General features: G+C 43.8%; 1 protein-coding gene across 2 annotated transcripts in view; it reads right to left on the reverse strand.

Moving 5' to 3' along the window:
- The window catches only part of SLC8A1 (solute carrier family 8 member A1), a 299,075-nt gene that overhangs the window by 41,484 nt on the left and 241,319 nt on the right, over nucleotides 1-16,272 (reverse strand). For both annotated transcript variants that reach the window (XM_008162206.3, XM_054727953.1), the window contains one exon: nucleotides 13,851-13,950. In XM_008162206.3, coding sequence (XP_008160428.2) covers nucleotides 13,851-13,950 — 100 coding nt within the window. The remainder of the gene's footprint in view (nucleotides 1-13,850; nucleotides 13,951-16,272) is intronic.

Here is a 16,272-nt window from a genome sequence, read left to right on the forward strand (position 1 = left end):
ACTGAGTTCAAGAATGCTGTAGACTTGTAACTTGGACTGCTGGCCCGTTCTTAGGGGACACCGGCATAGGCATAGGTCCTATTAATCATTCCACCCCTTACTTTCAAGCTAGAGATAGCGGTGGGTCATCTGTCCCACAGTATCAGTGCTCATTACTGCTCGTACCTGGAGGGTGAGGCACAGGTGATGTGTGACAGTACTTAAAAGGATGTGAGAAGGCAACTCACTCTCTCTGAATAACCTCCAACCCTGTCTGGACAAATGACCTCCTGGGTGAAAATTTCCACAATCAACAAAATGCTTGCCAGCTCAGGCCATTATGGTCCTTGTTAGGATGGTTAATACAGCCCAAGAAATATCTCAGGCGACAGAAATATTTCTCAGCAAGTGCAGCCACTGTCAAAATGAAAAGCAGACCCGCTAAGGAGTTCCAGCTCCCCGCAAGTCTGACGACTGGCAAAGTGAGTCAGTTTAAAGCTAAAAATCGACTGCTTAGCCTATCTCTCTTTTAGAATTCCTCTATGTGCTCTGAGTGTTCCTAAAAGAGCAGAGGTTGATCATAAAAAGTCTTGTTGAGTTTTTACCGCAAGCTTTGTCTTTTGTAAAACGACTCCACGTCATTCTGAGAATCTTGAAATTCGGTGTCCTCTTGCCCTTTATGGATTGTAGGATTCGCAGAAATTTAGGTTTCTGCAAGAGAAGCCTATTCCCTACAGACTCGAGCACCTAAGAAATGAACCCTCAAGTAGAACTGATACTCAGCAAGTGTAGATGCCCCCGGCTCGTTTAGATGGTTTAGGTACAGTGGGGAGTATGTGGGCACACTGGGTTCAAAGATGGGCCTGAAGGTTCTGATAACACTTTGTACATATCAGTAGCTGAGTGAATTGGCCTCCTGGAGTGTGGGAAGCTGAGTCATGGACCAACTGTTTGGGCAGCAATAGCCCTTCAGTTTTCACCAACCTGTCCATGGTAAACCCTAGGAAAATGCTGACATTTATATAAAGTGTTGGGCTGATGTGTATCAGCGGCTGCCCCATAGGCAGAGGAGTCTGAAGACCATCTGGGTTTTAAGATGCTGCTGGGATTAATCTGTGAATTTGGGTTTACTTAGTGAGTGCTTTCCTTCACGCACCTGAGAAAACACATACATCCCACTTAGTCTTCCCAGATACCTGGGGAGAATAGGTATTGTGTTTTCTCCATCTTAAAGATAAAGAAATGGAGGCTCAGAGCGTTTAAGTAACGCTTATGAGAGCTAAGCCTCTTTTACTTCAATTACTGCAATTACTTGACCCATGGATTTCTGAGAGAAACATCACTATGGTTTGTCCAGACAAATCCATTCTGATAACATTTAAGTCCATTTGGCTGTTTTATGAACAGTGTAGTAGGGAAATAACTACCTCTTAAAAAACCCTCTGTACATGGCAACATATATATAAAAATTATTTTATGTTTTTTTAGGGGAATGAATGGATGGTTCTATGTCCTTTCTTCTTCTTAAAGAGTCTGGTTTTCCTTTCCTCTTTGGGAAAAATTCTCTCGTAGTGGTTTGTATTGGCCCTACTGGGAAGTGGGTGGCAGGGATCTATCTCTCTGTGCAGCAAATGGGAAGGACTCTCGACCTTCAGCAAGGACGACTCCCCTCCTCGGCGACTGCTTTCCTGGTGTCAGGAACCCTGGAAGGGACTCTGTTCTAATGATGGGTTTATGAGTTGATTTGCTGGCAAAGTGGTGACAATAGCTGAGAATCTAAGGTTCTGACCGTGGCCTTGGTTTGCACAGTACAAACTGACGGCAATACCTCAGGGCACCCCTCATCTGCTTGCTTTTTCTCTCCTCTCTGTTGTGATTTTCAAAGAGATCCCCGTAATCAGGGTCCTCCACTGATAACAGAGGCATTGATGAGGGACATGTTCCTGGGTACCTCACGGATGTGCCTCGTGCTTCCATTTCTTGTCCTGGAAATCGAGGCTAGCCATCCCGAACTTTCTCTTTTGTGCTGTGAATAAGTAATTGAGATTTTAAAGAGAAAATATGATCTTATAGGTAGTAATGTCTGCTTGTTGTGGGAGGATTAGCTCATTAGTAAAATTCAGATGGAATATTTCCATGCCCTCACTGCTCATGAATACCTTGTTTTTAAATAGAGTAGGCTGGTTAAAGTGGGTGTTGACAATCAAGTTTGTCTGTCTGCCAGTGGCTTTTTAGTCTTTCACCAATAATAAGCTGAACCAGGCTGCTGTGATGCCTTTCTTCAATATGAACCATCTTAAAAAGATCTTTCTCTCTCATCACCGGTAAGTCTATGGCCTATCTTCTTTATTTGGTTAAGGCATAGTGCAAATGCTATTAAGTTTATAGGTCTGAACTCTAAAAAATGTTGCAGGTTACTATTTTGAACCTAGACTGAACCCCCAACCTGGACCCATATCTGTAGTAAATTTTCCAAGGGAATAGAGTGGTTGAAAGAGGGACTTTATTTGTACCATCTATTTGTTCAGTGAATATTTATTAATCATTTCTGTGTCAGGCATTGGAAATGCAGAAAAATAGACCCAAAGGAACTTCCAAGGGACAAGAGATAGTAGTCAAACAAAACAAACGGCCCGGCTGATGTGGCTCCATGGTTGAGCGTCAACCTATGAACCAGGAGATCATGATTCGATTCCTGGTCAGGGTGCATGCCCTGGTTGTAGGCTCGGTCCCCAGGGTGGGGCATGCAAGAGACAGCTGATCAATGATTCCCTCTCATCATTGATGTTTCTATCTCTCTCTCCCTCTCTCTCTGAAATCAATAAAAATAAATAAATAGTAAACACACCTTGTTACTGATCAAGCCCCTGTATATAAAAAATAAATAAACAAACGAACAAACACGATGACTTCAGTTATAGACTCTGAGGACAATGAAGTCAGGTAATAAAATACAGCATGGCTGGGAGGATGCGGAACTCCCCTGAGGAGGTGATCTGTGAGCTGAGACCTTAGGGATGAGAAAATCCAGAGGTGGAGAGGAAGCCTTCCGTGCAGGGGAGCCAGCCTGTGTGCAGGCCCTGGGGCAAGAGCAAAGGGCCAAGAATGGAACTAAGCCTGTAGCTTAAAGGCATGATGCTCTCGGAGGCACACGCGTGGCAAGATGGAAAGAGGGCTGACCTTGGAATCAGAACCCTGGGCCAGGGTGTGATTCCATTTTCCCATCTCACAAATGGGCTCACAAGCACCAACTTCACAGGGCTGCTGTGAGGCTTGTGTGAACACAAAACAACTATTCTTCAGGGGCAGGGCCACTCCATTCAATGCTTTTACATTTCTGGCCCAGGGAAATTTTGGTCTTAGCTTTGCCTAATCCTGAAGCATCACATCATCAAGAAGCCCGGGGTCCTTAGGTAACATCAAGGGAATAAGGGCTAAGGTACTGGTTCCACCAATGTGAACCCCAAGATAAAAATGACAGCAATGTTGTGTGCTCCAGCAAGAACCTTAGATTCTAAAACAGCTTCTACGTGACCTTGGATGACTCCCCTCTTTGGTCTCAGATCCTTGTTTACCACAGCCAGGAGAGTTGGAATAGCTGATCTGTAAGCTCCTTTTCAGCCCTGTGCTGGGATTCTGGACTAAGAAGCTCTCACAGGTCTCAAGACCAGCCGGACATGACCAGACACAGGAAAAGTAAAAGAGAGGCAAGGGTGGGGAGTGTGTGGCAAAGCCGTGATTGCAGGGACCAGAATGACGAGGTCTTTATCGAGGGAGCAGGCTGTGAACAGCGAGAATTAATGATGCAAGTCACTCTTACGAATTTTTTCTCTGCCTTTGGGGTGTGTGTGTGCTCGCGCACATGCGCGCGTGTTTGTGTGTGTGCGCATGGGTACACAGTGGGTAACTTTTTTCCTCTTTCTGCCTCTTAGGATTATGCTGAAATGTTTCCTTCTCTAAAAGCCGGGTACAAAGGCTCCCACTGGGGTGAAAACCCCCCAGGCCTGGTGCATTGATTAGTAAGCGGCAACTAAAACTGTGTTCACAAGGCAAACTGTATCGCAGCAGCCTTGCCCACAAAAGAACTACTGGATCCTGTGATGGCTTATTGTTTGCAGAGCTGAGCTGCCGCCTCTCCAGACAAAAGCCGCATTAGAGACGTGACTTCAGGCTTAAATGAGAGTGCTGAATCATTCTGGAGCCTTCCAACACAGTGTTTTCCTCCAGATTGTGTAATAAGCAATTTCAGAGAAAAACAGCCCAACAAGCCAATATTCTTTTCAGAAATACCAACGAAAGCATACCCAGGGGCCAGGAAATAATTGCTTGTTCCTCCAGCCCTCTGAGCTCCCACCCTTGGGGAGCTGGCCTGCCTGCTCTGGAGCTGGGAGATGAAGCTACCTTATTCAACATGGCATCCTGCTATCAGTGACATTTTTAAGTTGACAGGCATCCCAGATTTGCATTGCCTCCCTACCAATATGGGCCTAGTATATATGTTACAGAAAACTGGAGAAGAACCACGCAATACTTAGAGAGATGGAGTTACATTTATTACACGCGGGTCCAGAGGAAAATGTCTCTCAAATTCTGGACCCCAACATGGAGGAATTTTCCCTATTTATATGTTTTTCCCTTCTTTGTCTCCCAAATATGGGGTGTTTCCAGCCCCCTTTGCAAGTTCTTAAAGAACCCCTATGTGCTGGGGCCTTGAGACCTCAACCAGAGTCTTGGCCTGGTGCCAGCACTGATAACTTTGTCTGGGGAAGGTTTAATGGCCTCTCTGAAGTGGGAGTAGTCTTATTTTTCTCATTATTTAAGCAAGCAAGCAAGCATCTACCTAAGCCAAATAGCAGGGTTAAAATTTCAAACAGCAGTTTTTATATAAGATGGATGCTTCACATATATATTTTTTACATTAAATGCTTTATTTGCCATCCATATTAAAGCACTATCACAAAAAAGTGAGCATTTTAGCCATATGTTGAAAAAAGGGATGAGAACTAAGTTGGAGGACAGCAGTGTTCCTCACATCTCCTGTTTAGAGTTTAAAATAATGGCTACTCTTATTTATTAGTTGAAGCATGTAGTAGTGATTCTAAGCATGAAAACCTACCGGAATAACTAATCATTCCAAAGGGAAAAAGCAGGAGCTCAGAGGAAAGGATGGGCATCAATTCAGTTTTGCTTCAGAAGACCTGACATACTTTTTAGCAGCAGATATAAATGCAATTCTAAGATCACAAAAACAATTTGGAAGTCCCTCTGTGTTCCTCATGATGGGATTGAACTTGGACTTTCTAGGAAATGCAGTGGCTGAGCCTGTCTGCTTTCCATGATTGGTGTCCCCCCTGGTCCTTCGGCACCTCTGTGCAATGCTTGCACACGCATTTCCAGACCCTTAACTTCCCCACGTGTAGCTGAGAGTGAAAGACTCATCAACTTTGGCCCTTTTGTCTGCATCAACTCACTCAAAACTGGCCACTTAAGACCTGAATTAAAGTTGTCGGAGTGACACCGAGGGTTGTGCTAAAAGCTTACTTGCTTTTGGACTCGGATGGGTTTTTGTAATCAGCGGCCCGTTCGCTAGTTGTGTGACACTAATTAACCGCATCGGGCTTCAGGGTTCTCAATTGTAAACTTAGGACAAAAATACTGACCTCACGGTATAGCTGCGCAGAACAATGTATAGAAAGTACCCGCTATCAATGCTAACATTATTTAAGCATAAAGTGACCCCCAACTTCATATACAGGCTTTTGAAAGACTTTCTTTAAGGCAGTTGTAACTACTATTTTTTATGAAGCCACATCACTTTTTCATAAAACCTCAGTCAGCTTATGATTTTCAGGTTAGGAAACTTAATAATATAGTCACTCAGGAAACAGCAAAATAAAACTCCAATCTCCAACATCCTCTCCCCCCACCTTTTATTTTGACTGTCCTATAGTCACACTGAGGCTCTTAAACCTGACCCAGTGGGATTATTCTTTTAATTGCTTAAATGGGGTTTTCCGATGACCCAGGGTTGACATGTTAAGTGATGAGGGTGTCTCCTCAGTAATGACGATCAGTAACAGAGGAGATGCTAGAAAGATACCTGCTTCGACCAGCTCGCATGGCAATCCCTGGGAGCTCATGTGAGATGCCATTTTTATTATGTCTTATTTAGGATTATGGAATGGATCAGTCTTCAGGTTGACAGTACTTTCCAGTGAATTATTATCGGGGGGCACCCTAGGGTTGACAGCTTTTGCTATTAAATAATTCAATTTAATTGAGAGCACTTATTACTCCACAGAGCGTGCATGGATGAAAGACTGATGACAAAACTAGTTTCCATCTTTGTTTGGTGGGCTTGGGGGACCATGTCCTTCACTCTTATTTAGCTGAAGTCAGGTGTTTGATTGTAACCACTGTGAAGCACACTGGCCTGGCCTCGTGTTGAATGTCTGCCTTTTTACTAGAAGGTTCCACGGGCGTTTCTGAGCTTCAGTCATGGGGCAGGAAGAAAATAGGCCTTTTCAAAGTCATCATTCAGTTTTTTGGAGGCTACACTTTAAAAAAAATGTTTTTTTTTTCAATTACAGTTTACATTTAATATTATTTTGTACTAGAGGCCTGGTGCACAAAATTCATGCACTCAGGGGAGGGGGTCCTTTAGCCGGGCCTGCACCCTCTCGCAGTCTGGGAGCCCTTGGGTAATGTTCAACTGATGGCTTAGCTGTCAGTCAGACATCCTTAGCACTGCAGTGGAGGTAGGAGAGGCTCCCACCACTGTCGCTGTGCTCGCTAGCCATGAGCCTGGCTTCTGGCTAAGCAGCTCTCCCCCAGTGGGAGTGCACTGACCACCAGGGGGCAGCTCCTGCATTGAGTGTCTGCCCCTGGTGGTCAGTGTACGTCATAGCGACTGATCGTTTCACCATTTGGTTGATTTGCATATTAGCCTTTTATTATATAGGATTATTGACTACTAGAGGCCCGTTGCATGATATTCGTGCAAGAATAGGCATTCCTTCCCCTGTCTTCACTCGCAGCCGCCCGGGAGCCAGCACGTCTTCACTTCTGTCTAGAGGACCACTCCAGTTGCTCCCTCCGCAGCCCCCCATCCCCTTATAGCAGGCTTCACTCCGCTCCATGCCTGCATATGCAAATTAACCTCCGTCTTTGTTGGGTTAATTTGCATACTCACTCTGATTGACTGTGGGCATAGCAGAGTGATGGTTAATTTGCATATTTCTCTTTTATTAGGTAAGATATTTCCTAGGCTGTACTTGGAGCCTATATTTGATGACTATTCTCTCATTCCTTTCTTTCTAGGAGAATAGATATGGCTACATGCTGTTATTGTGCTGAATATTTAATTTAAGAAAGCCAGGTAGGTGGTCTGCCAAATTAAGTACCTTCCCATTTCCAAAATTATGTGGTCCGCAGAGCTCAATGCCACCAGGGATGCTGCAGAACTATAACAGCCAAGGAAAGAACCCCCACATTCTAATGTTGGACAATGTCTTAGGACTCGCTTAGTCCAACCTTCTCCTTCTACTGATGATAAAACCAAAATTCAGAAAGGTTTAATACTTTGGCAAGGTTATACAGTTGGTAAGAACCAAGACTACAAAAAGCTTCTTCTTCTTCTTTTTTTTTCCTTTGTGCCACTTTTGAATGTTCCTTCATTGTGACAATGCCGATAAATACTAGTAAGACATGTAAAATCTTTGTCAAAAGTAAAAGAATTGCAGAAAAACCCTTAGTGCTATAGACTTAAAGTTATGTTAACAGAGGGCAGTGTGCTGTCTTTCTGAAAGAACAGCACAGATTACGAGGCAGGAGAATCCTGTGGGTGTGCCTAGGCAAACAAACTCTTCCCTTGTGCTGAACAGAACTCACTGGTTCTCCTAAGGCAGCGATTTTAATCGGTGCGCTGCAAGAATTGTTAAAGCATGCAATACCTGACTATTTAGTCAGGGGCACTGACCTCTTTTCCCTTTGATTGTAAAATAAGAACATGGCAGCAATAGCCATTTGGTGTGAATGAATCAAAATTATACCTACTTTTTTTTGTCAGATTGGCAAAAAATACATTTTTCATGTGCTGCAGAATTTTAGTAATTAGTTTATGTGCCATGAGATGAAAAACACTGAAAAGTCACTGCCCTGAGGGACTCTGAACAAGGCTTTAGGAGACTTAAATATTGAAGTAAAAACCTTCCTATTTCATGCTGCAACTTAGTTATTCAAATGAATAAAGATGCATGCCATATAAGGTGCATGTATGTGCATGTCTCCATTTGCATGTGTCTAGCATATCTATGCGTGTGTCTGTGTGCACCCCTGTGTTTGTGTGTTCATGTGTGTTTGCACACAAACATGCATGTCTGTGTATACAGGAATCTTTATAGTCACAAAGGAAACAGGGCAGAATGAAAACTCCCCATCTCTAACACCCCCCCACGCTCTGTCCTATAGTCACATGGAGGCTCTGTCAAACCTGACCCAGCAGGATTATCTTGTAATTGCTTAAAAGGGATTTTCCTAGGACCCAGGGTTGACACATGACATGATGTGTGTCTCCTCCGAAATGACGTTCTCCTCACACTGGAGTGAATCCCGGGCTGATCCGGACCCTGCACTGCCATTGACCAGCGTTACTTTGTGAGCAAGTTACATTGTTTTTCTGAACCTCCATTTTCTTAGATATAAAATCACATGTGTAATACTATAAAACTAAACAGACAAGTCTTTTAGAAATTTCAGTAATTAAATGGACTTGACTTCATTTACACACAAGGTGGTTATGTTTTACTTTAGGATCTTCAGTATGATTTGCCTCACAACAACCAAGTGTGGTCTCCAAAAGTACAGACAGCCCTCGTGATTGATTAATCCTTATAGCAACCCCATGAGCGAGGAGCAGTGGTCTCCACTTTCTGCTGAGGGAACTGAGATCTAGAGGTGAAGTAAGCTGCCCAGAGTCGCCCAGAGGGTTTCTGGAGGTCTGGGCCACAAACCCACATCTGCCTCCAAAGCCGGGCTCGCCATGGCCCTCCCGCTCTCCTCACCGCAGCCCAAGGCTGTGGGGGAGCACAGCAATGCGGTAGTTGTGGGATCGGCATTGGCATCTGGTTCTCCTTACCCAGCTGATGTTTGCCCTTCTCCTGGACACACCGGTGCTTCCCTGGATCCTAGCTGATACACTATTTCTCCAAGCCGACCCTCCATTCTGCCCCGGCAGAGACACCAGGAAGAAGGAGGCATTGGGGAAATGCACACTGGAAGTGCAGGGCATGCTCGCTTTGCTTAGACATCCATCTCTCTGCGGACACATCGTCAGCCCACCTGGTGGGGATGCTGGGCTGCCTTGAAAGTTTCTGACAGCCAGGTAACGGCGCAGCCACTGCTCCTGCTAACTCCAGCAGGAAATGATGGGAGAACCACTGGGCCCTGACTGCTTAATCCCTACCTAATCTCTGGAGCCTCCTACATCCTTTAAGTCTTCAAATACTGAACAATAAGAACTTGGTTCACAGACACGGTGTGGTCATAGGAGGCCCAGCTACTGAGCTATGAAATTCAGGGAAAGAAGGAAAAGAAAAAGACTGCCAGGGGTCTACCTTGAAACTAGTTTAAATATAATCAGTGAGAAACAGAGGCAAACTCCTACTTACACAATTATTATTTTTGTGTAGCAAGATATATAGACTTAATTTTGCACAGAAATTGCATAGGGAAACGCTCTCAGTAGAGCCACTGAAAAGCAATTCAATATTTTTAATAAGGCAAATCTTTCTGATTCGCAACTATTTAGCCATGAAATCTTAAATCCAATCAAAGTCTGTTTTTAATAAATGCTGCTTTACCAATTTTATTGTCCACTTGACAGCCTAAGAAAATTAACATTCTTTAGATGCTTAAATTTAATCCTAAAGACAAACACCGGGCTTTCTAACTGCCATTCAGGTAATTGAATGCCTATAAAATATGGGTTTGCTTTTTTGATATTCGGTCTCAAAATTGTAAATCAGGTCAATTTACCCTGCAACCTGCAAATTTCTAAGCAATTTTGTCTTACTCCCCAGCAGTCCTTTAAGAGCATAAAAACCCAGTAAGTTGCATAAGAACACTTGCATTTCATTCATTAACATTTCTTCAAAGTGTTATCGGATTCCAGGGCAGGAGGAATAGGGAAACTGAGACAGGAAGGTTAGAACAAAACCAAACAGTGTGTGTGAGCAATTTGCAGCCAGCTTGTAACTAACCAGCCATTATCTCCTCCAGCCAAGAACAGGAGAGCAAATGGTTACCGAGAAAACCTCCCTAATGAGAGAATGCGGAAAGGGAGCAGGTAAGGGGGAAGGGAAAAGGGCAGGTTTACTCCCTAAGCAGAGAAGCCAGCGGTATCAAGGCGTGGCATGACAGAGTTGCCAGGGGCTTCTCATAAATTCTGGGAAGTCCACAACAAAGTAAAAAAAAAAAAAAAGGGGGGGGGGAGGATCTTGAGAATCAATCTGTATCAAAATATGCAGCAGAGGAATTTTTAAACCTATAGACAGGAGGGTATATCACGCCTCAGACCCCGACCCAACCTGATCTTCAGATTAGCTGAGAGCCCATCTGCACTTCATAAGCCAGATGTATAGGTTTGCTTGCTTGCTTTGCCTTTTCAATAAAGGTGCATGCTTTAGTAGCTTTAATAAATTGGCTTTTCACAATACAGTCAAAGTCTCTCGTATAAATTCATTTACATGAGAAGACAAGGATCGAGGTTGGGGACAGGCCTCTCCCACTGACTCGGGGCTGTCCGGTAACCTCTCTGGTGCCGGTGAGAGGTGCCCATGACAAAAGGAGCTGGGCAGAAGTTAGTCCCGTCCCGAGAGTGGCACCAGGAGAGGTGACAAGACTAGCGTCATTCAATGAGACAGAGGTGGGAACAATTTTCTCACTTTGAAAGTTCTCTCTCTTAAGGGCAGTGGGCAGCACATTGGACGAGTAGCTAGTGGATCTGGGCTCTGAGTTATGTTGCAAAGCAGTACTGCCTAGCGGAGGCTCAGATGCCTCCTCTAGAGGTAAGAATACTCTTAACACCTCTTTTGTGGGATTTTTAAAAATATATATATTTTATTGATTTTTTAGAGAGAGGGATAGAGAGTTAGAAACATCGATGAGAGAGAAACATCGATCAGCTGCCTCCTGCACACTCCCTACTGGGGATGTGCCCACCACCAAGGTACATGCCCTTGACAGGAATCGAACCTGGGACCTTTCAGTCCGCAGGCCGATGCTCTATCCACTGAGCCAAACCAGTTAGGGTTTCTTTTGTGGGATTTTGAGAGGACTTAATTCAACCGAATATATAAAAATGTTTGCAAACCAAAATCTTCCCCTTCTAAAATAAGAAAGTGTAGCATCTTTATGGTTGTTCCTCTGTATACCTACTCTGACCAGGATCAAATACACAACTTTGGCCAGGTTTGCAGCACCATCTTTCACTGTTTAAATCAACCCTTTTCCGTTGCCATAGAGTGGTCATAAAATGTTTACCCTGGTCCCGGAGAGTTACAGAAAAACGTGTGAACGAACCAACACAAACCCACTCCATTACTAGAAAAACAAATCTGGTCTTGATGTGTCTATTACAGTGTCTTCCTGGCCACTGTCCAATGCAGCTCATACACACACTTCCTGTCTCTCTCCATAGCCTTATTGTTGTCATGAACAATATCCTACACAACATACCTATTTTACTTACTTGCTGTATCCTCCGTTAGAATGTAAGCTCCATTAGGGCAGGGGTATCTGTCTGTTTCATTCACTGTTGTATCCCTCACACCAAGAACAATGATTGACATATAGAAAAACGAATGGATCATGTCCAGCACATGACCATTATACAGATGCTCCTATAGCCCCAGCCAAAGGAAACCTGGGAACTATTAGGAATGGTGCATTAAGACTTAGGTTGCTTTTAATATTTCAATTCTGATGTGTCAGAGTGCACAATAAAATAATTTGGTCATTTTTTTACATCTTCTACCATTAGCCTCGCCAACAGTTTCTTATTCAAGTTACCTTTGTCCTTTTAGTTTTTCTCTGTGTGAAGAGAGCGTATAGTTCATGCCTCAGATACTCATCTTAGATTTATGGAAAACATAAGCCATCATGAGGGAGTGCTATAGACTGAACCGATGTGTCCCACCCAAATTCCTATGTTGAAACCTACTCCCCAACATGATGGCATTTGGCGGTAAAGGCTTTGGAAGATGGCAAATCCCTCACGAATGGGATTAATGCCCTCGTAAAAGAGATTCGAGAGCTTCCTCACCCCTTGCCCCCTGTGCAGACACATAGAGAAGATAGCTGTTCATGAACCAGAAAGAGGGTTCTCACCAGACACCAACACTGCCAGTACCTCGAGCTTGGGTCTCCCAGCCTCTAAAATTGTGAGAAATAAATGTCTGTTGTTGATAAGCCACCCAGTCTGTGGCATTTTGTTACCGCAGCCCCAATGCCAAGGAGGTTCCCCCTCCACCTATCAGAGTTTACATGTAAATTCCAAGTCTACTCTCCGAAGCAATTACTCACCATTTAATATTCCTAAGTCTCCACTGTATACTCAATCGCAAGAAACCAAAGTGTGATTGTAAACAGCACTCACTAATAATAAACAGGCACAAAAATCTTTACCACCCCCTCTGTGCCCACAGCACTTGGGAGATCTGTCAAGTGGTTCTGTGGCAGCTTGGGAAGAGGGGGCTGTGTTAGAAGTCATAGCCCAGCGGCTGGGGATGCAGTGTCCATATTTTACAGTCTGGGGATTACTATTTAGAAAACCCCAGCTTTGTTCATGAGCTGTAACAGTAGAAGCTGAGCCTGCAGGGATCTTTTTGTGTGTTTTTTTAAATATATTTTATTGATGTTTCTTTTTTATAGAGAAGAAGGGAGAGGGAGTTAGAAACATTGATGAGAGAGAAACATCAATCAGCTGCCTCCTGCACACCCCCTACTGGGGATGTGCCCGCAACTAAGGTACATGCCCTTGACCGGAATGGAACCTGGGACCCTTGAGTCCACAGGCCGACGCTCTATCCACTGAGCCAAACCAGTTAGGGCAACCTGCAGGGATCTTGAAAGAGAAAAACTCCAGTGGAGCTGGAGCAGAAGAACTGGGGAAAAAAAAGTCCCACTGCTGCTTTCAGAGTCTGTGAGAGGGACTTTGCTCTGTCTTTATACAAGCACACACGACAAGGTGTGACAACCCAGGAAAGGGACACTTCTTTCTATATTTAAATCCCTCAGGCCTCTGGCTCCTTGAGTTTGCAAAAACAATTCATTTTGCAGGGTTTTCCTAAATAAAACTCTGCACTTTGCTTATACAGGAGGAAAGAGAATGTGATTCTATTTGCACGTCTAGAGCTGGTTCAGACACTTACTGGTGAGGCGTGGTTGAGGAGAGCGTAAAATGTCGCAGATGGTGGTGGGGAAGTGAGGTCACGTCAGCCTGGCCCACCTAGGATCTTGCTATTTCCTTTGTGACCTTCACTGGACCACTTCTGCTTTCAGGGAATTTTCCAGACAAAGCTTGGTGATTGGCTACCCAAGAGACCCAAAAGGCTCTACATTTATCAGGTCTATTTCCAGAGAGAAGGAAGCAATGTAGATGAAGAAGACTGTCATGTCGGAGGACATTTGCTTCACCTAGAAAGTCTAAATTGGTCCCCCAAATGTGCATATAGGCTACCAGTACATTCATTTCTCTTTCCATTTTCATCACGGAGGTTCTTTGGTGTTTTGCCATAGACCAGTGGTCACAGTAGAGAAAGAAAGCGCAGTCTGGTCATTAGAATTTATAACATGCAGAGAGAGGCACTCACCAGCACTGACAGTGATCGCTTCAATAAACTGCTCTCTCCAGCTGTTCGTGCCGACCACCAGGGCGAGGTTTGTCTTCTTAATAAGTTTGTCCACGGTGCTCTAGAAAGGTTGAAAAGGATAAGAAAGGATAAGATAATAACTGCTGGGTTAGTTAAGGCTTTGGAAAAGCTAAGACCTTGATGATGTTGAAACCCCAGAGTTATATAAAGGGTAGCAGATGTTAGGCTCAGAACAACAGTATTGACATCAAACACTGTTATGATTATGCAAACAGGCATAGTCCTTACTTGGAAACATGCTGAAAAGGGAACTTGTTCTTTATAGCAAATACAAGCCTCCTTCACCGCCTAAGTGGCCAATGAGGAATGGTCTCGGCATTCAGAAGAGCAGATGTTGCAAAAGCCCATCCCTCTCCCCCTAAATGCTTTATGAACTTGTTTCTCGACCGGCTTTATCTATAGTGTGCTGTCTGCAACTGAATTCACCTATGTCCTGCTCAGCAGTTACATATCTGTGAATACCAGAATTGGCAGGTAGATTATAAGCCTAGAAACTGTTATTGTACTTTTGTTTATCAATACATTGCAACCAGACAGCAGAAGCCCAAAATTGCTGCTGTCTGATCATCCATAAATGGATTTTTCTCTGGCTCCTGATTTTGTCAGCCTGGTGGCTGTCAGAGAATTCACTCTCATCCTACTCCTGTTGCAAACATGACAAGAAGAGGCAATGCGTAGAGTGTAGGGCACATCGCTATTTACCTTGAATCCTCCCTGCTTTACTAACACAGAACCTCTTATTTTTCTTTCCACCTTTTTTAAGCATTGGGTTTTTACAATTAGCACTTTGCAGCTTTCTAATTGTCACTTTATGTAACAACAGGAGCAGCCAAGCATTTGCAAGAATACTAAGTAAGCAGACGCACCCAAAGCATTACCACATCACAGTCACTACAGGGAGAAGGGTCACGTCCAGGACACGAGGCTGCTCTTCCAGAGGGACCACCACCTCGACTAGTCTACCCACACACACTTACTGTCAAAGCATCCTCGAGTTCCCACTAATTGCAAAGAGGCTGAAACATGTATTATTTGTCTTAGGCCAAACTCTGTACACACATAATGCAGTGTACCTGAATTGACTACAGTTTGAGAGAGAGAGAGCACATTATCAGCGAAATGGGGGTAAAACAAACAAACAAACAAACAAACAAAAAATAATCCAAGGGGCCTGTTTAGAGACCAAAGCTAAATCAGAATGTCAAGTGTGTTAGTTCAACAAGAGTCTTTTGAACTGACTTGAAATACGGAGATAACATGAGAGGGCCCATCTCCAACTGGCCCACTCTGGATTGCCAACACCATTCTTTGCTAGCTTGTTTGTCCTTAAGGTGGTGACCTTTCGGCCTCAGGCCTTGTGTCTAGAACTGCTAGTGCTCCAGATAGTAGCTATAGCCATCACTGCTCTTGGCCACCACAACATAAGTGCGTGGCAAGCATCTGGCTTTTCTCTCTCAACGCAGTCACATCTCATCAAGCACTCTGAGTGTCTTGGTTGATGCCAATTCCGAGTTCTGTGTAGAATGAAACAAGAAATGACCTTGATTTTTCCTAAATGCAATGGAAACTTGGGGCAGGTCTCACCAGAGAATTTCATGTTTATCCCCTGGAGATGAACAGTTGAACAGATAAACTGGTCTAACAGTTGAATGCAGACTTGCCTCAAGAAATATCTCTAAAGAACTAAGTTTTAGAATAAACTTAAAATTTATAAATATGTAATACTCAGGATAGATGATAAACTTTTAGTTCATGTTAACCCTGGGGGACTATGGGATAGCTTGGGTTCTTCCTAGAACTTAATTTGAATATGTGTCCTCCTTTGACCTATGGGAGGAGACCGAAGGAATAAGATGAATCTGAAGTTCAGACGCTTGAACTTGGGGTAGTGCCATCTATGCTTACCTGGAGATTTCCTATGTGTCCGTGATGAACTCTTCACTGCCCTAGCCTTGTAAGCAACTGCTATACCCTCGCCTTCAGCAGTTGGTCTTAGGAAAGTCAAGCCCTCAGTCACAAGTAAAGAAGAACCCAGTGTGCAAAGCAGAGTGGGACACTGTAAGGTGTCACCCAGCTTTGGGACTTTCATGCAGTTCTGAGACATTTAAACAAGTTCTTGAAAACAGCCATGGTCTAGAAAAAGAAATTTCTTAAGGGGATAATATAATATCAAAATGGATATTTGAGGGCACTAGAGAAAAATGCCCCCAAGTTACCCTTTACTGATAACAGTCACTATACTGATGAACTCTGAGGAGACAGGAGTAAGGAAATAGCCTATGGAAGCTATTCTAGAAGATAAGTACCCCAAACAACTAGATTTATGTAAACAGACTTGGAGGACTCTTAGATGCTCAGGTCA

This window comes from Eptesicus fuscus, chromosome 16 (genome assembly GCF_027574615.1).
Source record: "Eptesicus fuscus isolate TK198812 chromosome 16, DD_ASM_mEF_20220401, whole genome shotgun sequence".
Lineage (NCBI taxonomy): Eukaryota > Metazoa > Chordata > Mammalia > Chiroptera > Vespertilionidae > Eptesicus > Eptesicus fuscus.